This window comes from Erpetoichthys calabaricus, chromosome 15 (assembly GCF_900747795.2).
Source record: "Erpetoichthys calabaricus chromosome 15, fErpCal1.3, whole genome shotgun sequence".
Classification (NCBI taxonomy): Eukaryota; Metazoa; Chordata; class Cladistia; order Polypteriformes; family Polypteridae; genus Erpetoichthys; species Erpetoichthys calabaricus.
In genome coordinates, this window is record NC_041408.2 from 13,063,517 (window position 1) to 13,090,858 (window position 27,342).

Sequence of the window (27,342 nt, forward strand, 5' to 3'; positions counted from 1 at the left end):
CAGATCAACATGACATAATCCTTTAAAAATCATCTATTTCTTAAAAATATTCTCTTCTAAGATGCTGTGTTTATATTGTGGTAAGAGTGTCATGCACCCGTGTACAAAAAAACTTTATAAAAAAGCTGTATAAAGCTGCTGGTAACCTCCACCCTGTATATAAAGCTGGGCTACCAGAAAGCGTTCCGGGCCTAGCGGCTTTGCAAACCTGGTAGCCCACTAGACTATCACATGCATTGACAATTGGTCCACCCCTGTTGTCATATGTACAAAGTGCAGTGAAATTTTTGGGGTTGTGAAACAGTGCACAGTACCCAAAACTGTGCAAGAAAAAGTCTAACAAATATGAATATCAGTTACGTAAATCAATACATCTGAAACAATGCAATATCAACTGTCACGGCTAGTTAAAAGTCTTTTATTGATCTGAAATCAGCATTTTCGACAAATAAAAAAGAAATTAGCAACAAAACACTTTTTGTTGAGGAAAGACTCGGGCAGCTAAATTAATAAAGTGGGTGGAGCTAATAATAAATTCCTAAAGTGTTTGGGGCTGCTAATAAAATGATAGCTAAAGATAGAGGGTGGGGTTAAAGATAGATGAATAAAGTGGGTGGGGCTGATGACAGAGTGATAGAATGGGTGGGGCTAATGATCAACACTTGACAAAGAGGCAAGTGATAAGAATACAAAGCAAAGCACAAGAAACAGTTTTTTAGGCGTTCAATTAAATATGCATAGAAAGTTCTTGACTAACAAAAAAATATACATTTTTCATTATTTCAAAAATGTTATCCTCCTATAAAATGTCACTATGGATAAAATAATTTCCATTAACTTTAGTTTTAAAAATATATACAGATAAAAATGCAGTACGTGGTCTACTGCTAAAATGTAAAACTAGAAACAAACACATAAAGGAGAGACATAAACAGATGACTGTAATAACTATGGTTTTTAGGATGAATTACATAAAAATAAACTATTATATTTCCTTTCTTCTTGCCCACATAATTTACAGCACACAATGTTCTCTGCCCCCCATGTAACAACAAAATAAAAATGATATACAGTTTAGAAAACAACTAATTCCAGTTAGAACTCAATATTAAGTTTGGAGAAAGGAAAACAAAAGTTTTTGTGGTCTCTCTTCTCTTAAAAGCTACAAACTATATAACTTTGAACTATGCATTTCCTTTTCAAAGCAATAAAAAAACAATGCATTAAAATATCTTTACTTAGGATTAAGCAGATGAGTCCAGTTTCTCTAGAAGCCCACAAGCCTAATAAAGTTTGCTCTCTTTTACTTCAAATGTCCTTCATGATTGCATTTCTGAGTCAATGGCGCCTCCTTCTGGTGATGCATCGTCAGTCTTCTTCCTAACCTTGGATTTGGGAGCTGCATAAGAATGAAATTTAAAAAATGTCAAGCTGGAACTGGGAAAAAGGTCCTAAGAACTCTATTATTGTGTTTGTATTTTTAATGGTATTTGCTTTTTGCAAGCTTGAACTGATTCAAGTGTTCACTAACTGACAAAGTGCACTGTTGCCTTGGCAAAATAGTAATAATTAGTGAAATCTTTCACCCAGCAAAGACTTCACAAAGCAGTGAACTTAATTAATACAAGACTAAGAATTCAGCTCCACTGCAACATAAGACATCTGTATATATTTATAAATCTACAAAAATTCTAAAATTCACCAAAAAAAAAAATCAAAATATAACATGGTTGAATATGAAAAGGTAAAAAGCTTCTGAATTTCCACGTATCCTACTCTATTGCAGGGTTCATCATAGATGGCAATGTCCTTGTTTTTCCTTTTTGGGGTTTTTTTTTTGTTTATGTGTTTTGTAAGATTACACAAGACATTGTTACGCACAAAAGTCAGCATTAGTTGATAACTATTCAATATTACTAAATATATTTTACTAATTTTGTTTTGTTGCTGTAGACATGCTGTTGGTGGAGTTAGGGCCCTTTCACACTTGAGTGTTGCAAGCAGCATTTGTTTTTTACTTTTCAAGCTCTTTAATTCCATTTTTCAAGATTTTTTTCTTGACATATTTACTGTAGTTTCCAGCGTTTTTGAAGTGTTTTCAAAGAAGCATTTTGCAGGGATCTTCATTTGCTTTTATCATTCTGTGGGTTGAGAGGTGTTCTGGTGTGATAGATAGATAGATAGATAGATAGATAGATAGATAGATAGATAGATAGATAGATAGATAGATAGATAGATAGATAGATAGATAGATAGATAGATAGATAGATAGATAGATAGATAGATAGATAGATAGATAGATAGCGTAGTTGGCAGGATTAGATAGATAGAATAGTTGGCAGGATTAGATAGATAGATAGATAGATAGATAGATAGATAGATAGATAGATAGATAGATAGATAGATAGATAGATAGATAGATAGATAGATAGATAGATAGATAGATAGATAGACAGATAGATGTGAAAGGCACTATAAGATAGATAGATGTGAAAGGCACTATAAGATAGATAGATAGATAGATAGATAGATAGATAGATAGATAGATAGATAGATAGATAGATAGATAGATAGATAGATAGATGTGAAAGGCACTATATGATAGATGTGAAAGGCACTATATGATAGACAGACAGACAGACAGACAGACAGACAGATAGATAGATGTGAAAGGCACTATAAGATAGATAGATAGATAGATAGATAGATAGATAGATAGATAGATAGATAGATAGATAGATAGATAGATAGATAGATAGATATGAAAGGCACTATATGATAGATGTGAAAGGCACTATATGATAGATAGATAGATAGATGTGAAAGGCACTATAAGATAGATAGATAGATAGATAGATGTGAAAGGCACTATAAGATAGATAGATAGATAGATGTGAAAGGCACTATATGATAGATGTGAAAGGCACTATATGACAGACAGACAGACAGACAGACAGACAGACAGACAGACAGACAGACAGACAGATAGATAGATAGATAGATAGATAGATAGATAGATAGATAGATAGATAGATAGATAGATAGATAGATAGATAGATAAGATCGTGTGGTGCAGCACCCAATGTTCATACCCTGAGGCTCTGGTTGCGAATGGAAAAAGTGGATTTGTGTTGTTTACTTCACAATATATGAAGGACTAAACGGATACTCTTAATTTAGAAATGTTACTTAAACATTTCTAGAATTCAGTTTTAAGACGGGTACCCATTTGCAGTTAAGTACACACACTAATACCAATTAGTCTAGAAATGCACAGGCAGAACGGGCGCTATCATTCTGTCTATGTTAAAAGATCCGTAGTAAACTTGATAAACTTTGACCTAACATAAACTCTAACTTTTGTTCATTTCTTGTCACTTGACTGCAAGTTCCACTCGTACTTGACCTCTCCATGAATATCTGTCACTAGAAGGCTGATGCAGACGCGTGCTCAATGACACTTGCATTTCATTATTTGTCTAGCTTCATTGAGCCTCATTTACGCCTGTCTTGTCAAGACATTAACATTGAGAACAAGCGTTTGGCAGAAAACACTCAAACTGCTGGATATAGGAGTTTTCTAAACAGTTCACTGCTAAAATGCTAAGGTGTGAATAATGTAATTGAAAATAAAGGCAAATAATTTTACAAGAGGTTTAGGAGAGATTTGGTATAGCGCTAAAACACTATAAAAACGCGAAGGTGTGAATGAACCCTTACAGTTAAGGAAAAGATATAACATACCGTTTGGGTTCTCTTGTTTGTAGAACATTTTTAAGAGCTCCACTGCTTCTTCTGATCTATAGCCAGAGATACACTTATAAAAAGGAATTAAAAACAATCTTAATTACCAGTTAAGAAAGAACAAAAGGATCTTAAGGATTCAAATCACTCTTACCCCAAATTTTATCTTAGGAGGATTAACACAAACTGCTCAAAGCAAAATGTCAAATTTTTCGTGTCACATTATACACTTGTCAGGTATCCAGCTATATGCTCACAACATCCCAAGCACATTTTTTGGCTAAAATATTGTTAAATGGACCAATTTCAGAAAATCCTCTCTGATTCAAACTATTTTAGTACAGAGTATTTTGTGGTTTGCAATATCACGGAATCTTGCTGTATGATCTGTTTTACAATAATGTCTTTCTGGACTTATGTTAATATCTTTAATAATTATGTTTTTATTTTATTGTGGTGACATTTTGTTTTACTGTACACATCACCAATCTGTGGTCTTGCTGCCATGACGCATGATACGGCCACTAGGGGCACAGCTTCAGAGGTCGCACTGTGTGATGATTTATAGGCTGTTTCTAAATTTTGGACGTCATGCAAGATTGTGGATACTTAAAAGAAAAGGATTTTTTTTTTTTAAAATTTAAGTCTGATTTAAAATTTTTGACCTTTTAGTAATAAATGTTTCACTACAAGCTTTGAATGGCATTTTGTTTTTGTCGTGTTCTGTGTTTGTTTTGTTCTTGTTTGCTCTGTGTTTGTGTCTCTGCTACACCAAGACCGAGTTTTTGAACTGAAAATCCATTCATTGGTCAGAAGTCCTCCCTGATAACAGCTCATTCACTGAATACCGTGGCTCTTTTATGCAGGGGGTTGGTCTGAGAGAGGAGTACAATTACAGATTAAAAGTTAATGAAAAGCGAGTTAAAATTTTACCTTGTGGAAAGTATGCCTCATATTTTTGCATACAAGGAACTTCAACAAGCAGAGGGTAATTCATTGCTGCAGTTTCACAATGAAAAACTGGGACTTTGAATATAAATATAATGACCAACAAGTGAGAGGACAAATCAAAAGCTCAAACCCATTTTGGTTTTTGGTTTTCCCAGAAATGGTGTATTTAATAGATAGATAGATAGATAGATAGATAGATAGATAGATAGATAGATAGATAGATAGATAGATAGATAGATAGATAGATAGATAGATAGATAGATAGATAGATAGATAGATAGATAGATAGATAGATAGATAGATAGATAGATAGATAGATAGATAGATAGATAGATAGATAGATAGATAGATAGATAGATAGATATTAAAGGCACTATACAGTGATAGATAGATAGATAGATAGATAGATAGATAGATAGATAGATAGATAGATAGATAGATAGATAGATAGATAGATAGATAGATAGATATGAAAGACACTATATAATAGATAGATAGATAGATAGATAGATAGATAGATAGATAGATAGATAGATAGATAGATAGATAGATAGATAGATAGATAGATAGATAGATAGATACTTTATTAATCCCAATGGGAAATTAAGTGCTTGGGATATTGCAAGCTTACAACTAGATACCTAATTTGTGGGACAAATAAGTCAAGATTTTTTTTTGTGGATGTTTTGATAGTGCCTGCTGTTATTAAACATGGGTCCCCATTGAAGGAAATTTGTTATCTCTGTTCTCTAGGAAAACATAAGATTAAACATTTTACACAGACATCAATATAAAAAAATGCAGGATATGTAACAGGATAAAAAAAATTTGGGGTGAAGTTTTCATTTAACATTCCAAAGATAAATAAGACTATTGCAGGAAACTGAACCTTTTGCTATAGGGTATCCAACTCTTATCATATTAGAAACGTCCCACCAGTTTCAGCATTTCAATCATAGCTGAAGATTCATTATTTTAGCACAGCATGCAACTGGTTGTTTCATTCTGCTCTCTTATATTGCTTTTCAAATAATTGCATAAATAGTTTTTGCTTTTGCCATTTCTAAGTCTTCCCCATTCTCTGTGTCCATGATGGCACTTGGCATGCATCATCATATATGATGGACATGTTTTCATACATCTTCTATCCAAATGAAGCTGTTATTTTCTTACAGAATCCATTTCAGAATTTGGTTGCCCTTTGGACATAAACCCACCTTTCTATACAGTGCATCCGGAAAGTATTCACAGCGCATGACTTGTTCCACATTTTGTTATGTTACAGCCTTATTCCAAAATGGATTAAATTAATTTTTTTCCTCAGAATTCTACACACAACACCGCCATAATGACAACGTGAAAAAAGTTTACTTGAGGTTTTTGCAGATTTATTAAAAATAATAAAAATTGAGAAAGCACATGTACATAAGTATTCACAGCCTTTGCCATGAAGCTCAAAATTGAGCTCAGGTGCATCCTGTTTCCCCTGATCATCCTTGAGATGTTTCTGCAGCTTCATTGGAGTCCACCTGTGGTAAATTCAGTTGACTGGACATGATTTGGAAAGGCACACACCTGTCTATATAAGGTCCCACAGTTGACAGTTCATGTCAGAGCACAAACCAAGCATGAAGTCAAAGGAATTGTCTGTAGACCTCCAAGACAGGATTGTCTCGAGGCACAAATCTGGGGAAGGTTACAGAAAAATGTCTGCTGCTTTGAAGGTCCCAATGAGCACAGTGGCCTCCATCATCCGTAAGTGGAAGAAGTTCGAAACCACCAGGACTCTTCCTAGAGCTGGCCAGCCATCTGAACTGAGCGATCGGGGGAGAAGGGCCTTAGTCAGGGAGGTGACCAAGAACATGATGGTCACTCTGTCAGAGCTCCAGAGGTCCTCTGTGGAGAGAGGAGAACCTTCCAGAAGGACAACCATCTCTGCAGCAATCCACCAATCAGGCCTGTATGGTAGAGTGGCCAGACGGAAGCCACTCCTTAGTAAAAGGCACATGGCAGCCCACCTGGAGTTTGCCAAAAGGCACCTGAAGGACTCTCCGACCATGAGAAAGAAAATTCTCTGGTCTGATGAGACAAAGATTGAACTCGTTGGTGTGAATGCCAGCCGTCACGTTTGGAGGAAACCAGGCACCACTCATCACCAGGCCAATACCATCCATACAGTGAAGCATGGTGGTGGCAGCATCATGCTGTGGGGATGTTTTTCAGTGGCAGGGACTGGGAGACTAGTCAGGATAAAGGGAAAGATGACTGCAGCAATGTACAGAGACATCCTGGATGAAAACCTGCTCCAGAGCGCTCTTGACCTCAGACTGGGGCGACGGTTCATCTTTCAGCAGGACAACGACCCCAAGCACACAGCCAAGATATCAAAGGAGTGGCTTCAGGACAACTCTGTGAATGTCCTTGAATGGCCCAGCCAGAGCCCAGACTTGAATCCGATTGAACATCTCTGGAGAGATCTTAAAATGGCTGTGCACCGACGCTTCCCATCCAACCTGATGGAGCTTGAGAGGTGCTGCAAAGAGGAATGGGTGAAACTGGCCAAGGATAGGTGTGCCAAGCTTGTGGCATCATATTCAAAAAGACTTGAGGCTGGAATTGCTGCCAAAGGGGCATTGACAAAGTATTGAACAAAGGCTGTGAATACTTATGTACATGGGATTTCTCAGTTTTTTTATTTTTAATAAATTTGCAAAAACCTCAAGTAAACTTTTTTCACTTTGTCATTATGGGGTGTTGTGTGTAGAATTCTGAGGAAAAAAATTAATTTAATCCATTTTGGAATAAGGCTGTAACATAACAAAATGTGGAAAAAGTGATGCGCTGTGAATACTTTCTGGATGCACTGTATGTGTATGTCCGTATTTTTAGATATACTGTATGATGTTTCTCTAAGTTTCAACCTTATTCTTATGTTTATTTTATTTTTTCATCCTATAATTGTAATAACTGTATAGCACTCTGTGCTCATAAGTGGAAGAAAGCTTAATGAGAGTAAATTGAAGTGAATTTCACAGTACAGTGCTGACTGAAAAGAAAAAAAAAAAAAAACGCAGCTGTCTAGCTGGATTATACATGTGACTCAAAAACAGTTTCTAAGTGCATAATGACAACATTTCTCAAATGACAAAGAACATAAGTAGACAATGTAGACCACAAGATTATCAGCTCATTTCTCAAAATGAATCACAGAGTTACCCTCACCCTGAGTGAAATGCTTGACATGCCAGTGCGCAAAATGAGATTTTGAAACAATTGTACAACTGTTCTCTGGATAGTCTCCTAAACAAATAAGTATAATATAAATAGAATAGAGTGTCAAATAAGCATTATATAAATAGAATACCATGTCATGGCACTCCCTACACGCATTACTCTGGGTTCTGAATAATTCTGTATTAAGCACCGTTTTGCTTTCCATCTTTAGTTTTCTATTAAAACATATTAGTCAGATACACTTGCATGTAGGCGAGAAAGATAATACAGAAAATAGTAACTCCATCTCGGCCTCTTGCGGTCAATACCTAACAGGTGGAGCGGACTATTTGCTCACTTGCCATTCCAATATCAAAAAAGAAACAATATATTTCCTTTATCCCAATACTTTGGCTGTACACATTCTGTCGGGACCCCAGTTACTGATAATGAGCACATATGGTCCTGTACTTATACCTCCTCATTGGGTTCTCCCTCTTCCAGCAACTAACAGGAAACACCATAGACACTGCAAATCAATCTCCTGCATTGTTTTTTTTTTTTTTTTTTTTTAAATAGACACCCATAAGCGTTCTATGTTAGCTTACCTTAAAAGGAGCCCCAGTGTGTGGCAAATGGTCTGCAGGTATGTTGAGAACAGAGCCACATCCTCCGAATCTTTCGTTTTTGCAGCCATACACAACCAAAGCAATATATGTTTGAGGGTTAAGGTCATATGAGAGTCTTGTGAGAAATAAAGCTGTATACAAATAAAAATCCTGGGGTCAAATCACGTTTATGTTAAAAGAATACTGGGCATCAGTACACTTCACGTTATTCTTATACAGGTCAAATTCCGTTACAACGAAGTGCCAGGGACCTAAAAAATATTTAGTTGTGATGAGATTCTGAATTGGTCGCTGTAGTACTTTCTTTAACAAAAAATATTTAGTTGTGATGAGATTCTGAATTGGTCGCTGTAGTGCTTTCTTTAACTTGCGTCCAGGCATTTGCAATCATTTTAATAGCTTCTTTCACGTTAATTTTCATCTCCTGTCTACAAGTTATGCTGACGAGAATTCTTCTCAGCATTTCCTTACGATAACACACTTTCAGGGTTCAAATGATGCCCAAATCACCCATTGAGATCTTTTCGGAGTTGAATTGGCAGTGCTGTGAGGATAAACGGATAAACAGTCTTCCACAGACGCAGTGATCGCGCTTCAGGATAGTCTTTGGCATATCGTCCCGTTGGGGGAGGTCCCAAGAGTTTAAAAACCTCACAACAGTGACTTTGCCTTTTCTTGAATGAGTGGCCCACTAATAGGAATGTTTCTTGAACGAGCATCACTGAACCACATAAAAACTGCTTCAGATGCAACACTTCTCATATGTTTGCGCTGAGGCCCAAGGTGTACAACCGAGATTTTCCCTCTATTTTTTTTGCTCCGCCTTTCAAGAAAGTTGACAGTGTCGCTGGCAAAATTTCGAATTCCGAAATGCTGGAATTGAGAGCCACAAAAACGTCAAGTTTTTTTTTTTCTAATGTCAGCTGTTGTCGTTTTTTCGTGTCTGCCATTTCTATAGGAGGGTGACGATGAGTTAAATTCCAATGGATGTTTTTCAAATGTTGAAGAGCAATAAGCAAAAGGTATCACTGAAAACCACAGAAAACAAATACAGTGGAACCTCGGTTCACGAACGTCTCGGTACACGTACAAATCGGTTTACAACCAAAAAGTTTGCCAAACTTTTGCCTCAGTTCACGACCACACACTCGGTATACGAACAAGCCAGGTTCCCTTTCGGTTTGTACATGTTCAGTCTCTCCCTGTGCATTTCCTGTGCAGCGAGCGAGCGAGCGAGAGAGAGAGAGCGCGACACACACACACACACACACACACACACACACAGAGGCAGCACGAGAGAGAGAGCCGCGCACACACACACACACACACACACACACACACACACACACACACACACACACACACAGTGGCACTGCGAGAGAGAGAGAGCCGCGCACACACACAGGCAGTGTGAGAGAGAGAGAGAGCCGCGCACACACACAGGCAGCACGAGAGAGACAGACCCGAGAGAGAGGCGCATACTGCAGAGACACACAAACAGGCGCTCCAGGCTCGCGAAAAGGAGACACACGCGCACACACACAGAGGCGCGCGTAAGAGAGAGAGAGGGAGGGAGGGAGGGACGCATAAGGTAGAGAAGGCTTGTTTTTGTTTTCAGTTCTGTTTACAGCGATCAGTTCGTAGCCTGCATTGTTGCAATGTTACTTTTCTTGGTGGTTTATTAAATTATGGATTTTTCAAATGTTCTTTTTTTGTCTCCCCTGTGCTTAAAACTCATTTTAAAAAAAAAAAAAGTGTTTTTAGCCAGCGGTTCCTAGCACTATAGCGTGAACTATTGCAGTGTTAGTTTTCTCTGTTGTTCAAAGATTTCTCAGTGTTGTTCAATGTTTTTACATTTAGTTTACTATTACACTGTGCATTCTATGGTATAATTAACTATATTTGTGCTTAAAAATTAAAAAATATATATATTTACATACAGTTCGTAAGGTCCGGAATGGATTAATTGTATTTACATTCAATCCTATGGGGGAAATTGCTTTGGTTCACGACCAAATCGGTTTATGACCAGAGTTTTGGAACGAGTTATGGTCGTGAACCGAGGTTCCACTGTACAGCAAAAAAACAGTATGAGGAAAGTTAAAAGAGAGAAAAATGTACAAAGTTTCTGTTCGGGGATCATTGTGCACAACTGAGCTGCGACCACAGAACTAACTGCTCTGTGGATGATTCATTCAGGCATTTCATGGTCACTTCGTTGTAATGAAAGTATCTACTGAATGTATTTCGTAGTAACAAGATTTTTATAGACTCTGTCTTACGGGGAAACGGTCAGGACCGTAAAAATACTTCGTTGTAACGTAATTTGACATGTATAGCAATCTTTTTAGAGCAGTTTACACAAATTTACAACTATAACACAATAACAGTAATCAACCTTACATCATTTGCATGTAATGTATAAACACACATACTATTAGTTACACATAATTATCATGCCGTAAGTGAATGCTATGAAATGTATCAACTGCTATCTGAAAACTACACAGTTACACAGTTATTAGATGGTGCTGGTAACACCCTCAGTAATGAAGACATAATAGGCCTGGGTTCTATTGGATATTTATAATTCCTAGCCCCTCTTTCCAACAAAGTACAATTTAACATTGGAGCAAATCATCAGTAGTAGCTGAAGGTGTTTTTCCAGCCAATCAGACTGAAAAGGTGTATTGTACTGTATTTGTCTTTGGCTGTTGTATGTTATAATTAGAGTAATCGGTTTCTTTATAGTATGTGGCCACACTACTATGTTTTTATTTAATAACATTTTTAAGCAAAAATGATCCTCATCTAGACTAGCATTTTCATATCATTAACGAAAGCATCTAACATGACTGAATACGCACATGTTGCAAACGCTTGCCCTCACTGGGCTAATGCAAATTGGTGGAAAGATCCTTGAAAGGACGGTATTGCTGCCAGCCCCTGGATGTAGTGTAATCTGAAAACTGTAAGGACTTGACATACTATTTGCCTGTTGCACATACATGCAGCATTCAAACTGTACAAAATGTAATTTGCATAGACACAGGTAAGCAACACAACAAGTGCAATGGAAAGCAACTTCTCTCCGGAATATTATGTTGGAATATGGTTTTCTTCATACGAAGGGTGACTAATTAAGGAATGAGAAGATGTAATAAGCAGGATCAAATCAGTGACGGACCATGTAGTAAGCAATAACAAATCAGAGTGCAATAAGATGTTACATTTTTAAAAATCTATGTTCTCACTGATCCACACTACTACACTAAGCCAGCGTTTTCAGAAGTATACGCCTCTGAAGAGTGTTTTCAAAAGTTTCCGTTGCTGGGGAGTTAAAAACGACAGGGCAGTGTGGATGAAAGGCGAAAATGGGGACTAACGTCTGCGTCCTTAAAACGAAAATGTAGCAGTGAAGAGAACGTAGCCGGTGAGATTTTTACTCCAGACATTTTTAAAGTTCTGTTGTTAAAGAAGTGCAAAGTTATTCCACACAACTTTCATTTAATCATATCTGCTTATGTAGAAGGTCATACTTAAAAGGAAATATTTGTTTTTTCCTTGAAGCTGCCATGTTCAATCAGGATATTACCCTGTGAGTAAATCAACTGTTGTATTTGATTATTGCTCTACAAAGGTGTGCCAGCTTTGCTCAGGTTTATTTAGTCTTGTTCACATATTTGTAATCATTGTGAGCTCATTCTGCACATCATGGGCTAATGAAGAATCGGTGCCCTTTGATGCTGGGATGTAAAACTAAATGCCCTCCTACTGTGGTGTACTGATCATGCAATGCCCACTTGCAAAATCAACACTTTCAGGCTGCAGTGCCCCCTAAATGGTTGCTGTGTATTTCAGTAAACTGTGTACAGCATGTGTATCATACGTATATACTGTGCATCCGGAAAGTATTCACAACGCATCACTTTTTCCACCTTTTGTTATGTTACAGCCTTATTCCAAAATGGATTCAATTCATTTTTTTCCTCAGAATTCTACACACAACACCCCATAATGACAATGTGAAAAAAAGTTTACTTGAGGTTTTTGCAAATTTATTAAAAATAAAAAAACTGATAAATCCCATGTACATAAGTATTCGCAGCCTTTGCTCAATACTTTGTCGATGCACCTTTGGCAGTAATTACAGCCTCATGTCACAAGCTTGGCACACCTATCCTTGGCTAGTTTCGCCCATTCCTCTTTGCAGCACCTCTCAAAGCTCCATCAGGTTGGATGGGAAGCGTCGGTGCACAGCCATTTTAAGATCTCTCCAGAGATGTTCAATCAGATTCAAGTCTGGGCTCTGGCTGGGCCACTCAAGGACATTCACAGAGTTGTCCTGAAGCCACTCCTTTGATATCTTGGCTGTGTGCTTAGGGTCGTTGTCCTGCTGAAAGATGAACCGTCGCCCCAGTCTGAGGTCAAGAGCGCTCTGGAGCAGGTTCTCATCCAGGATGTCTCTGTACATTGCTGCAGTCATCTTTCCCTTTATCCTGACTAGTCTCCCAGTCCCTGCCACTGAAAAACATCCCCACAGCATGATTCTGCCACCACCATGCTTCACTGTAGGGATGGTATTGGCCTGGTGATGAGCGGTGCCTGGTTTCCTCCAAACGTGACGCCTGGCATTCACACCAAAGAGTTCAAACTTTGTCTCATCAGACCAGAGAATTTTCTTTCTCATGGTCTGAGAGCCCTTCAGGTGCCTTTTGGCAAACTCCAGGCGGGCTGCCATGTGCCTTTTACTAAGAAATGGCTTCCGTCTGGCCACTCTACCATACAGGCCTGATTGGTGGATTGCTGTAGAGATGGTTGTCCTTCTGGAAGGTTCTCCTCTCTCCACAGAGGACCTCTGGAGCTCTGACAGAGTGACCATCAGGTTCTTGGTCACCTCCCTGACTAAGGCCCTTCTCCCCTGATCGCTCAGTTTAGATGGCCGGCCAGCTCTAGGAAGAGTCCTGGTGGTTTCGAACTTCTTCCACTTACGGATGATGGAGGCCACTGTGCTCATTAGGACCTTCAAAGCAGCAGAAATTTTTCTGTAACCTTCCCCAGATTTGTGCCTCAAGACAATCCTGTCTCGGAGGGCTACAGACAATTCCTTTGACTTCATGCTTGGTTTGTGCTCTGACATGAACTGTCAACTGTAGGACCTCATATAGACAGGTGTGTGCCTTTCCAAATCATGTCCACTCAACTGAATTTACCACAGGTGGACTCCAATGAAGCTGCAGAAACATCTCAAGGATGATCAGGGGAAAGAGGATGCACCTGAGCTCAATTTTGAGCTTCATGGCAAAGGCTGTGAATACTTATGTACATGTGCTTTCTCAGTTTTTTTATTTTTAATAAATTTGCAAAAATCTCAAGTAAATTTTTTCACGTTGTCATTATGGGGTGTTGTGTGTAGAATTCTGAGGAAAAAAATGAATTTAATCCATTTTGGAATAAGGCTGTAACATAACAAAATGTGGAAAAAGTGATGCGCTGTGAATACTTTCCGGATGCACTGTATTTTATGCACTGATGTAAGTACACTTCAATACCTAAATATAAAAATAACAACAAATCTGCTATGTTGGAAAATAGGGCATAGATAGCAAAAGTAGACATCTGCTGAATTAAAATACATCAAAGGTTTTGGAACAAGTCAGATCAGTAAATGAATTGAAAGGAATTCAGGGAGAATATGGCAAAAGGAATGGGAAAGAAGGTAAAAAGCTACACGACTAATGAATAAACACCCGAAACTAGTTGTCTAATGACAAACGGCACCAGCGTAATTCAAATATTCTGCTTTGCAGAATTGACTGCAGCCACGACCAATGTGTGCTTCACATGCATTATGACATTCCTCCACCTGTCAATCATCAGAATAATTGAATTTGTAGCAATGTTATAATATTAATAGTGAAGATACTCAGTAAACGAAGAGCTCCAGCGCACATGATGCATGGCTCCACTGTGACATATAAAACGGTGCTCCGGAAAACATCAGCTGGGTCTTTATTATTATGACGACACCAGTCCAGTACCTGATCGATGGCCACCATTTCAGCATGTCGAGTTGCCTGAAAACAGTAAATACAAAAAGACGAGTAACACTGCCTTGCTCAATGTCACAGTGAGTCAACAGAACAACTTCTGGATTACACATTTGTGAGCTGCCACTAAACCACATTGCGTACTACTTCAACCATTTTTAATATGCTTTCAAGATCTTTATTTTTTTTTACTTTGTAAGGCATTCAGTAATCATAAACATTTTGTATTTTTCCATTTTTTTTAGCCAAAACAGAGTACACAGTTTATTTATTCAGTGAAACGGTAAGAATGTTAGTATGGAATTGTGTCATTTTAGTTTATAAAAAGAACTGAAAAATACACAGAAATTCACCTACATTTTTAGTTTCATTGACTTCATTTCTTCCTCTGCCCAGAATGTTATTGTTATACACCATAAAGCATCCAACTGGTACTTCACCATTGTCTAAAGCATTTTTAGCCTAAAAAAAAAAAAAAGAAATAAAGATGAAAAGAAGAGAACACATTGTGAGAAAAGGTGGCAAAAAGGCCTTGTTGCAGGTCCTTGTTTGAAAACCTGGGCTGGTCACTGTCTGTGTGAAACTTGTACACCTAATCCTCTCAACAACCCCTGGGTCCTGAGAATACCTTGATTTTTTTTTTATTATTATTATTATCTCACAATCGAAAAATGTGTGTATTAATAGGCAGTTCTAAATTAAGACCATATGAAGGAGTGCCAATGTTTGTGCATGTAATTTATCCTCTCTGGTGTTGGCTCCTGCATTGCACTTAAGGATAACTTTGGTATTGAATATTAATCAACATTTTGAGATCACACAAATTGCAAAATAGTGCATCTATGTTACTTTAGAAAGGAATAAAAAAAAAATAAACTATTTGAAAGATTCAGTCATTTTAAAAGAAAACTGGCTCTGAACCTCATCTTGCTGATTTTCTCTGCCTCTGCAGAACTGTGCGAAAGGCAAGAAATGGGCCATAGCCCATCAAAGGGACATGTGAAACACACACACTTTATACACACGCAACCTGGAATCACCATTTCAAATTATCTTTATAGTTTTCTTATGCTAAGCAAAGTCTGGGAGAATATGCAAACTCCACATGGACAACAACCAGGCACACAGTTCAAACCCATGGTGCGAGATCTGTGAAACTGAACCAGTACCGAATGTTCTATCTTGTCGCTCAATTCAGTTTGCTATTAAATGATATTTCCATTATTAATATTCTACGGCTGTATGTTTCAGCCTGCTTCACTTGCAACTGCAAAAAATGACTCACCAGATATACGTCTGGAACTGCAGTTGGCTTTAATAATGGGGATCAGGAACACATTTATTGCTTTGTACCCTTCATAACCCATCATCTAGTGAGGTAGGAGCGAAAGGTTAAGATTCGTCAAAAATTTCGATCCCCGATTTTCAACGGATCTCAACATTTTAGGGTCCCCTGATACTGAAAACATTGATATCTTGATGATGGGTGTGTGTCTGTCTGTGAGTGCCTGTGTGTTACTCTTCTTGAAGATGGTCTAGAGCTAAAACAGCTGGACGGAAAAATACCAAACTCGAAATTTACGCCTGTAATGAGATGAAGATGTGCTGATTAGTTTTTGAGCCAAATCGTGCAAGAGAAAGAGGCACTCTAGAGGAACCCTCAAATACCGTAATTCTGCAATTATGAGTTCTTCTCGTCAATTGCTGTTGTAATGACCTATTTTATGATCAGAAAGTTCAGCATCAGAGCAGTAAATAATTACTGAAATGTTATAGAACAGTTTGGGTAACTTGGTTCTTAGGGCATAAAGCCTACTGATGTTAAGATCGGATTTTTTTTTCCCTCTTCATCTGTAAGTACTCGTCCACGGAGAAATGAGTGCTATAAACTTTTAGATCTGCTTTCAGTAGGTCTTCTATCTGAGTGTTCACATCCAACTGATGCGCTACAAGCCATAACTTTGAAGGTATCGCAATCACCTCAAAAAAGTCAGTGGAAACTGTAAATACTTTGTTTTTTACTTTCTCTTATACATAATAGATACTTTATTAATCCCAAGGGGAAATTCACAAGTAGTATAGAGAACGTATAGGAAACATGAAAAAAATCGACCTTGAGATTTTGATGAATCTTGATGTTTTAGACCTTCCTGAGTCCGAAAATACCATTTCTGAAATTATGTCCGTCTGTGAATAAACAAGATAACTTAAAAACACTTTCACCTGGTCAATGAGATTTTGTACACCTGCTTTATATCAAAAATAAGGAATCCTACCAACTTTTGGTCTACTTCTGGCGACTGGAAGTGGTACTTTAACTGAATACTTCCACGAATTTTCAAGTAAACTATGGTTATAATTACAGATAGACGATTCACATTTTGTATTGATATTTGTAATGATAAAAAGCAAACAGATATGAAAATTTGAGAAAAATTACTCAACCGGAAGTAGTACTTTATTTAAATAACCATCCAAATTTTTTGTATCATGGAAATATAAATGTGTACATAATATTAAAAACTGTATTCAATATAATGCATATTCTTTCAATAACTATTATTAATTTTATTTTAATTTATACATCATCAGTATAACAATAACGTGTAAACATTGAACATGCCATGTAAATATGTAATGAGAATAATAAGCTGCTACATCCCCATTGTGTTCCTGGTAATACATTTAATTTTATGATTTTTTTTTTATTTCTGCCATCATTATTATAATTAAATGCAGCTAAACGCAGTTTTACCTAAATCAATTTATTGCAACAAATATTATATAATACTAACACTTTTTCTATGTTTTAGGTGACTAACTCTTTTTACTTTGCACATAATCTAGGTAATGCATATGTAATCATGAAAAAATTCCACCACCGTTTTCAACCTCCCTAAGTGCGAAAATATCATTTCTCTCTATTATACAAAAACAATCTTGGGACGAGACAAGATCTATTGAAGAGAGACACTTTCATGTCCCACATACTTACAACCTTTGAAAGCAAGTCCCGCAACGCCCTTCGTACAACCATTTTCAAAGAAGACCTCGGTGATATAGATAGATAGATAGATAGATAGATAGATAGATAGATAGATAGATAGATAGATAGATAGATAGATAGATAGATAGATAGATAGATAGATAGATAGATAGATAGATAGATAGATAGATAGATAGATAGATAGATAGATAGATAGATAGATAGATAGATATGAAAGACACTATATAATAGATAGATAGATAGATAGATAGATAGATAGATAGATAGATAGATAGATAGATAGATAGATAGATAGATAGATAGATAGATAGATAGATAGATAGATAGATAGATAGATAGATAGATAGATAGATAGATAGAATTGTAAGGCACTATATGATAGATAGATAGATAGATAGATAGATAGATAGATAGATAGATAGATAGATAGATAGATAGATAGATAGATAGATAGATAGATAGATAGATAGATAGATAGATACTTTATTAATCCCAAGGGGAAATTCACATACTCCAGCAGCTGCATACTGATACAAAAAAAAATATTAAAGAGTAATAAAAATGTAGGTAAAAACAGACAATAACTTTGAATAATGTTAACGTTTAACCACCCCGGGTGGAACTGAAGAGTCGCATAGTTTGGGGGAGGAACGATCTCCTCAGTCTGTCAGTGGAGCAGGACAGTGACAGCAGTCTGTCGCTGCTCCTCTGTCTGGAGAGGATCCTGTTCAGTGGATGCAGTGGATTCTCCATGATTGACAGGAGCCTGCTCAGCGCCCGTCGCTCTGCCACAGATGTCAAACTGTCCAGCTCCGTGCCTACAATAGAGCCTGCCTTCCTCACCAGTTTATCCAGGCGTGAGGCGTCCTTCTTCTTTATGCTGCCTCCCCAGCACACCATTGCGTAGAAGAGGGCGCTCGCCACAACCGTCTGATAGAACATCTGCAGCATCTTATTGTTGTTATCTTATCTCAGTTGTTGGAATGCTTTTGGCAGACACACTTCCTGTGCTCTCAGCTCTTAAAAATTTTTTATGTTCTAGATGACACGTTAACAACTAAGCAAAGAAGAAAGAGCAGCACGTTGAAAAGTGACCCAAAAGCATTGGAGAGAAAAGAATGCAAAAAAAAAAAAAAAGCAAAAAAGAACAAAAATAATCTATGTGCAAATTCTGAAAATAAGGAAAGTAATAATCAGACCGTCCCGCAAAGACTTTGTACCAAGAAATTTAACCACGCCCGAGGCCGGAAAAAAGACAAAGTAGAACATCGTAAAGAATTCCAAAACGTTGGCGTGATATACATGCAGAGTGGGTTAGAGATAATGGAAGTAGGAAAATTCGAAAGTCTCAAAAAAATGAGAGTTAAGATCGCATTAGCGCAAACAAACGGAAAATATTATTCGGTGAAATAACGGAACAGTGAAAAGAAAATTGCATAGTGTTTGAGGATGTCTGGGGGAGAAGAGAGACAAGACAGAAAGACAAAAGGACAGCTGCTGTACCGGCTTTTAACTGTTTGAAGCGCCGCATGAGCTGCAGATCACTCGGCACGGCAGCAGCAAGCCAGCAGCTGATCGAGAAAAAAGGAGGAAAAAAAAAAAAACTGTATTTGTTTCCTATTGTATCACCATTTAAGAGGGGTTTCAGAGGAGTGACCGCATCTCCTTGGAGTGTGTTCAGCTCCACTCTTCACAACGGCACGTAGCGCAGGTCTGGGTTGGCAAGTGAAGCGAGCAGGGGGCCCCCTAGTTAATATAAAGTTTAATTATAAATAAAGATGAATGAATGTGTATCAATATTATCAAGTAGTTGTGATAAGAAACAAACAGATATGATATTTGAGAAACACTGCGTAACTGATGACCTGTTCCTCTATCTCGGTATACAAGAAAATCGAAGGGAGCACATCTCCGATTTTTATGTTCATGTTTATATCCTGGATATGCTCATTTTCTAACCATTTTCTCAAAATACAAAATTACTCTAAGCAGCTTCAAACACATGTCTGCTTTCATGCTAATCAACTTCCTTATTTCTCTAAACTCCACCCACAATGGTGACTGTGAGCAGATGATGTCACAGGAAATGTATTCTTGCCTCTAGAAAAATAGTTCCAAAAATCTATAATGAACTAATTATTTCCAGTTTCCTTTCATTATCATAAGGATGCCTCATAAACACAAAGGAACGTATTCTTAAAGCAAAACCTTTGCTACTTCAAAGTGGACACAGAGTATTTGAGAAGTTCTTAAGACTTTTTCATTCACCTATTGACCTTGGTACCCTTGAACCTCTTTGTAAACTGAAAGAACGCACTATGTATTTTTAAAATTCGTATAAAATGCTCACTTTACATCACAGTTTTAAGTGGCAAATTAATATATACCATGATTGTGAAGAAAAAAAGGCTTGAAAAATACTGAACTTATCCTTCAATGCTGCTGGAACAGACTCCAGTGCCCCGTGATCCTGGACTAGATAAACACATTATAAAATTGATGGACGGATGACATAATGCCAGAAGTGACATTTCTTCAGATCTCAAATCCCCTAATCCTGCTAAACAACTAAAATGTGACTGTAAACCATTCTAAAAGTCACTTTCATATTTTTAAACACAGCAATAATTGACTTCAAATAAACATGACATTAACTGAAATACACTGAACATTCTAAAATCCATTATCATACCACACAAAATGTAAAAGGCATGATGGTGGCACAAGAGGCAGGACTGTCACCTCACACCTGGACCTCTGTCTCGTTACCAGTGGGAGGTGGAAGTGGTATTCTGTTCAATCTGGAGTGTAAATGTTCTCCTCAGGTTTCTCCCACCGCCCAAAACATGTGGTTTGATTGAGTGGTAAATGAAAATCAGCCTGCCGGGAGTGTGGTGTCATTGACTCCCTTGTACTACTACACAGTACTAGGAAAGTAGCATCAGTAAAATGAAACACAGGGAATTAACCCTAGAAGTTAAAGAGGAAAATCAGCCTAAAACATGAGATGGGGTTCTTACCATATCAAATGCCTTTTGCATCCATAATTCTATTTCCTGTGTAGAGGGGTGAAAAACGGCCTCATGTGACCCACCGCCCTCGGTACCCATCTGCAGCTTGCTAGGATAAAAGGCAATCCATAGAAGCCAAATGTCACCTCCTTGGAATCCTGCTAAAAGAAAAAAAGGGCAGTCGTAAGTATTTTGAACATATAAAACAGAGAAGATCACAAACTATTATTGCTTATAAGTTGCTTAGAGTTCCCCTTGAAAATGGAAGTTTTGTCTCTCTTATAGTTATCAAAAAAAAAGAAATCCTCATCGGCTGTTTTGAATTATGAAGCTCTGATACAAACAACACAAAAGTTATGTTTATTAAAGCTTGGCTGGCGTCCAGTCCAGGATTTATGTGCTTTACTACAAAATTGCCATAACCTGACTGCATATACTGTAATACAGTACTGTGAACTTCATAGGATGTTCAAGAGCTGATTCCAAATACAAAAGATGACCAGTGAGATCAAAGAAAACAGAGAATTTCCCCTCTGGGATTAATACAGTATTAATACAGCATACCAAAGTAATAACAGAAAATAGGTAAACTGATAGTAAAATTAAGGAGAGCAGGGAAAAGGTATAATAAGCACAAGGGTTTAAAAATCTGCATCTTGTGGCCTAACTAAACAACCTGTAGGGTGGTAGATCCACTTATCCATTGTCATACCATCAATTGATATTTAACAATAGTTTCCACTCCTTTTCCAATCTTCTGACTTTACTTCCTCCTGCCAGTAGTGATGGGCACTTTGAGTCATTTTACATTCAAGTCTTTCAAACTACCCATTTAAGTGAGTCCATTCTTTTGATTCATGCTGATCATTTCATTTATAAATAGGATTTGAATTTGAGAAGGGAGTGGATACCTCTGACCACTTTTGCATACAGTATATACTCGCGTATAAGTCGGGCCTTGAAACCCGAAAAAATCGATCATAAAATCAGACCCCGACTTATACACCAGTTAAAAAATAAGACACTTAATTATATATTTATTTTTTTTACATCTTCTTCCTTCCTCCAATCTTGCACCAGCTTCTCAGACGCATCGAATTTTGTTGCAGCAGCGCAGTTACCAATTTCTTTTGCCACTTCAACGACTTTTAAGTTAAAACCAGCTTCATATTTTCTTCTGATTGAATGCTCCATCGTAGATAAGGGATGCTCTTACGATAAGGGTGTATGAGGGTGTGAGATACGCAAAACAGAAAACAGTTCAAACGTTGTTTGGGAATAGTTCGGGTATTACCGTGTGGTCACGTAGGCACAATACATAGAAAAAAAAAGGCCGTGTGCTCCGTGGTTACTCTCTCAGGTGGGCGCCAGCATATCGTAATCTCTTGGACCAATAGCGTGAGTATTCTGCATTCAACTTATACAACCGACATAATAAAATACCGGAAATTATACTGTAAAATCAAGCCCCGACTTATCCGCTGCACAACTTAAATGCGAGTATATACGGTATATATAATTTAATCATTTATACATTTTTATATTATATATAACTAGCTGTGCTACCCATCTAAGACAGGTTGAAATTTAAGTAATCATCGCAGACCTCAGCACATTCAGCATTAATGTCTGCAGTGCACCTTCTATTGGAGTGTGTTTTGTAATGCATATCTATACATATTAATAAAAGGCAAAGCCCTCACTGACTCACTGACTGACTGACTGATTGACTGACTGACTGACTCACTCATCACTAATTCTCGAACTTCCCGTGTAGGTGGAAGGCTGAAATTTGGCAGGCTCATTCCTTACAGCTTACTTACAAAAGTTAGGCAGGTTTCATTTCGAAATTCTACGCGTAATGGTCATAACTGGAACATATTTTTTGTCCATATACTGTAATGGAGGAGGCGGAGTCACGTATCGCGTCATCACGCCTCCTACGTAATCACGTGAACTAAAAACAAGGAAGAGATTTACAGCACGAGTCAAACGCGGGAACGAAGGTAAATGACGTTGTTCACTGTCTTTTAATACTGTGTAAGCATACATATTAACACATGTGCAATTAAACGTGTGCATTTACGGGGTGATTTCTCAGGCTTAAAAGCTCGCCTTTTACTAAAAAGGTAAATGCAAAACTATTTTCAATCATTCTATGATCTGCTTCTCACAACTGAAGGCACCGTGGCTGATGTTACGTCACTTGCTTTCCAACCATATGCGTTACCTGCTAGGTAACTGGACACTCTCTTCACTCCCTTTCGGGAATCGAACCTCTGAGGTTTTCTTTTGTTCTTAATTAAAATTTAAAAGCAATACTTCACCGCTGCTAAGCCCCTCTAGCGCTGACGTCCGAGGTTCGATTACCGTAAGCAAGTGCAGTGAGTGTGTAATTACATTCACGGCATTCGTAGTCTGATTCACAATCTGATTGTATGGGTGGTTACTTCCAGGTAACGCTTATACTTGGCCACCAAGTCAGGTCGAAGTGATCACTCGAGTAAAGGCAGCTTCACAAAAAAACAGATCCTTAACAAACTGTTATTAGTATATTTTCCCTCAATTTAAAAACGTTTTATTTTCTTCTTAATAAAAATTTAAAAGCGGTACTTCGCCGGTGCGAAGCGCGTGGATTTGACCGACTGACACATACAGACATATTCATGAGTGCAGGTACTTCGGAAAGAAAGCACCGTGTAAACCTAAAGTTTAAATTAACTTCATAGACCTACAAAAGGTTGCCATTCATTTGAGGCAAGATTGCTTTTCTTCTGTACAACTATACGTTGCATTCTCAAGAGTGTGCTTGCACGGCTTCAGATATATATATATACTAGCAAAATACCCGCGCTTCGCAGCGGAGAAGTAGTGTGTTAAAGAGGTTATGAAAAAGTAAAGGAAACATTTTAAAAATAACGTAACATGATTGTCAATGTAATTGTGTTGTCATTGTTATGAGTGTTGCATTTACCTTTTTAGTAAAAGGCGAGCTTTTAAGCCTGAGAAATCACCCCATAAATGCACACGTTTAATTGCACATGTGTTAATATGTATGGTTACACAGTATTAAAAGACAGTGAACAACGTCAGTTACCTTTGTTCCCGCGTTTGATAAAAGGTGAGCTTTTAAGCCTGAGAAATCACCCCGTAAATGCACACGTTTAATTGCACATGTGTTAATATGTATGCTTACACAGTATTAAAAGACAGTCAAAAATTAACGTCATTTACCTTCGTTCCCGCGTGTGACTCGTGCTGTAAATCTCTTCCTTGTTTTTAGTTCACGTGATTACGTAGGAGGCGTGATGACGCGATACGTGACTCCGCCTCCTCCATTACAGTGTATGGACAAAAAATATGTTCCAGTTATGACCATTACGCTTTGAATTTCGAAATGAAACCTGCCTAACTTTTGTAAGTAAGCTGTAAGGAATGAGCCTGCCAAATTTCAGCCTTCCACCTACACGGGAAGTTGGAGAATTAGTGATGAGTCAGTCAGTGAGTGAGTGAGTGAGTCAGTCAGTCAGTGAGGACTTTGCCTTTTATTATTATAGATATATATATATATATATATATATATATATATGTGGATGTGTATATGTATATATATGTATATGTAGATATGTGTATATGTAGATATGTATATATATGTTTATGTATATATATGTTTACATAACCTCTTTAACACACTACTTCTCCGCTGCGAAGCGCAGGTATTTTGCTAGTGTGGTAATAAAATGCATTGCATTTCTCATTTCAACAAATGGTGCATGACAAACATTTGCAATGCTTTTACGAATCCCATATTAAATGGCATATAACAGAGACATAGCAGCCAGATTGACACACAGATACACTGCCACTTGGATAAATTACTTATTTAACGCGCTGATAATTTATATGATGTTGTCCTATTTCAGTCCACAAAGTTTGACACCACAGGTAAAATGCATAATTAAAATAAGAAAAAAACGTTAACAGAATCATAAGTAAATGAGAATTGTGTAACTCGTTATTGGGCAATGATTCAGTTCACACGTCAGATGAATCAGAATCATACACCTTGTTCGCAAAATCATATTTTTATAAGGTTTAATTCTGTGTGACTAGTTTATTGCATGATTACAAACCAGATGGGCAGTACTTACACATACACTTTAAACATCTCTCTAACAGTGAAACTTACGACGATGACAACATGACGCATGCACTACAGCTCTCCTGTTGCACTTAATTGAATCAATTCCTTTGTGCTCTCAAATCGATTCATATGACTCACTAAAAAGAGTCATTCAAAAAAGAACAAATCATTTGTGAATCGTCCAGCACTACCTGCCAGTTGAGCCCTTGTCCATTAGTTACCTCCTGTTTTCACGGTGCTTCAAGGATTGGGGGCAGAGACACTGATGGGTAACCCTGAAAAAGTACTTATGGGATACCCACTGTCTATTACAATTCCTGATGGGTATCTGAGGAGCCTGCTGTATGTTCCCTAATGAATTAAAGAGTAACAGACTTAGTATCCTCCCAAGATGTGCTATTCTGCCCTATGGTTTGAAGAATCCATCCATCCATCCCTCCATTTTCCAACCCGCTGAATCCGAACACAGGGTCACGGGGGTCTGCTGGAGCCAATCCCAGCCAACACAGGGCACAAGGCAGAAACCAATCCCGGGCAGGGTGCCAACCCACCACAGGACACACACAAACACACCAAGCACACACTAGGGCCAATTTAGAGTCGCCAATCCACCTAACCTGCATGTCTCTGGACTGTGGGAGGAAACCGGAGCGCCCGGAGGAAATCCACGCAGACACGGGGAGAACATGCAAACTCCACGCAGGGATGACCCGGGAAGCGAACCCAGGTCCCCCAACTGCGAGGCAGCAGCACTACCCACTGCGCCACTGTGCCGCCCTGGTTTGAAGAAGAGCTACAAAATTATTGAAACCATTATTCATTCCAGGGCTGATCCAGACTAATGACTGTAGTGGTAACATCATCTATTGTTAATAAATCACTCAGACCTTTGCAATAACAGACAGATAAGAGAGCCACATAAAAGACAGAGAGAGAGTGAGAGTTTTCCAGGTCTGTGCTTAGCAAATACAGGTAAAAATTCAGTATGATGCCCCACTAACATTTGTTCCAGGAAGACCACTGCCATCACTCTCCTGCCAGCCAAAGCCATGTCCCTTCTGGTTACCCTAGTATATAACAGAAAGTCCCAGTGGAAGTGTGCATTCATTGGGGACCAACTTTAGAGGGACACAGAGCTTTGCGCCTCAAAATTTATTTTCAAAACTTCCGTGAAACGCCAATTGTTCTTTGTGCATAGTCAAAATTTACTTTTGCCTGACCAACATCAAAATTAAATGGGAGAGCCTGTGAGAGCACAACAATCATTTCCCTGCCTTTTTGCTTCATTTACAATAGATAGATATGAAAGGCACTATATGATAGATAGATAGATAGATAGATAGATAGATAGATAGATAGATAGATAGATAGATAGATAGATAGATATGGAGGCACTATATAAAATATAGATATAGATATGGAGGCACTATACAATAGATAGATATGGATATGGAGGCACATGATAGACAGATAGATAGAGAGACATGAAAGGCGATAAATATTGATATAGAGGCACTATATAATTGATAGATAAAAAAGACATATATGTTAGTTGTGATATACAGATAAACACTTAACTTGCGGTAAGTGGATGTGTCCCCTGCTCATGATGACCTGAACCATAAAGGCAGTGGCTATGAGGTTTGCAGTTCCTGCTCATGCATCTTTTCTTTATTCTTGCTGATAATAATGAGACGCAAATAACAGAGAAATTGCAGGTTTAAGCACACTCACTGATTCGAATCATTCTACAGAATCACATGGAGGCCATTGTAAACTCTTAGCAGACCCCAGTGCTGTAAGGCACGTCTGCTAGCTCTGCACTATCATTCCGTCTATGCTAAAACATCTTCACTAAACTTACAAAACGTTAACGTGATTAAAACTCAGTACATACCGATAACTTTTGCTGAATTGTTGTCACTCGATTACAAGCTACACGCGTATTTAATCTCTCCATTAAAACAGTTGTGTGTATTACTATTCACAGTAGCAGCAGGCAAGGCGTTTTCAGAATGATCCAATAATATTTTATTTGTTTCTTTATTTTTAAATGGCCGGATTAAGCCTCCATAGCAAACTACCAACAGTAATATGGTACTTCTCTGAAGAACGACGTCTCAATCAATATCTCCACGGAATAAGCCGACAGAAAACAGAGATGTTTTGTTAACAGTTTTTAATGCTCATTGCTAAATAGACTAAACGCATAGGATAACGACATTTTGTTCTTGATAGCCATATCTTAAAAAAGGAAAACCTCTCTCGAGTCCAGAGCTAGTAGAAGCTCATCCGTAACTTTCCCCACTCGGGATACCCGGCGCTTTAATGTCACGCCTCAAAACTGTAATGTCAGGTTCTCCGCGTCTCTACGTACCTTTTCGACGATCCTGGCCGCTTCTCTAACGTGCCCTGCAGCTCATTGATCATCCCTCGTTCACTTCGATCCAGGACGCCGCCGTGTTTTTTTATCCCCCTCTCTCTGTCTCCCCTCGTAACAGAGCAGCCAGCGTAGGAAAGTTTGCAACGTGGAACAACATGCAAGTGGGGAAGATTTTCCGAGGGACCGGTCTCGCAGTAAGTAGGCATAAAG

General features: G+C 38.0%; 2 protein-coding genes across 2 annotated transcripts in view; one reads left to right on the forward strand and one right to left on the reverse strand.

Moving 5' to 3' along the window:
* On the reverse strand, positions 1-27,281 carry adat2 (adenosine deaminase tRNA specific 2). The gene is made up of 7 exons (XM_051919535.1): positions 27,127-27,281; positions 20,615-20,763; positions 14,945-15,049; positions 14,464-14,614; positions 8,517-8,623; positions 3,745-3,817; positions 1-1,399 (listed from the first exon to the last, which is right to left on the reverse strand). Exons 2-7 carry the CDS (start codon positions 20,702-20,704, stop codon positions 1,320-1,322), a joined length of 606 nt encoding a protein of 201 aa, XP_051775495.1. The 5' UTR covers positions 20,705-20,763; positions 27,127-27,281; the 3' UTR covers positions 1-1,319.
* pex3 (peroxisomal biogenesis factor 3) overlaps positions 27,230-27,342 on the forward strand; it is a 30,366-nt gene continuing 30,253 nt past the window's right edge. Inside the window, exon 1 of the mRNA XM_051919531.1 lies at positions 27,230-27,326. The gene's annotated coding sequence lies outside the window, so the exon portion shown is untranslated. The remainder of the gene's footprint in view (positions 27,327-27,342) is intronic.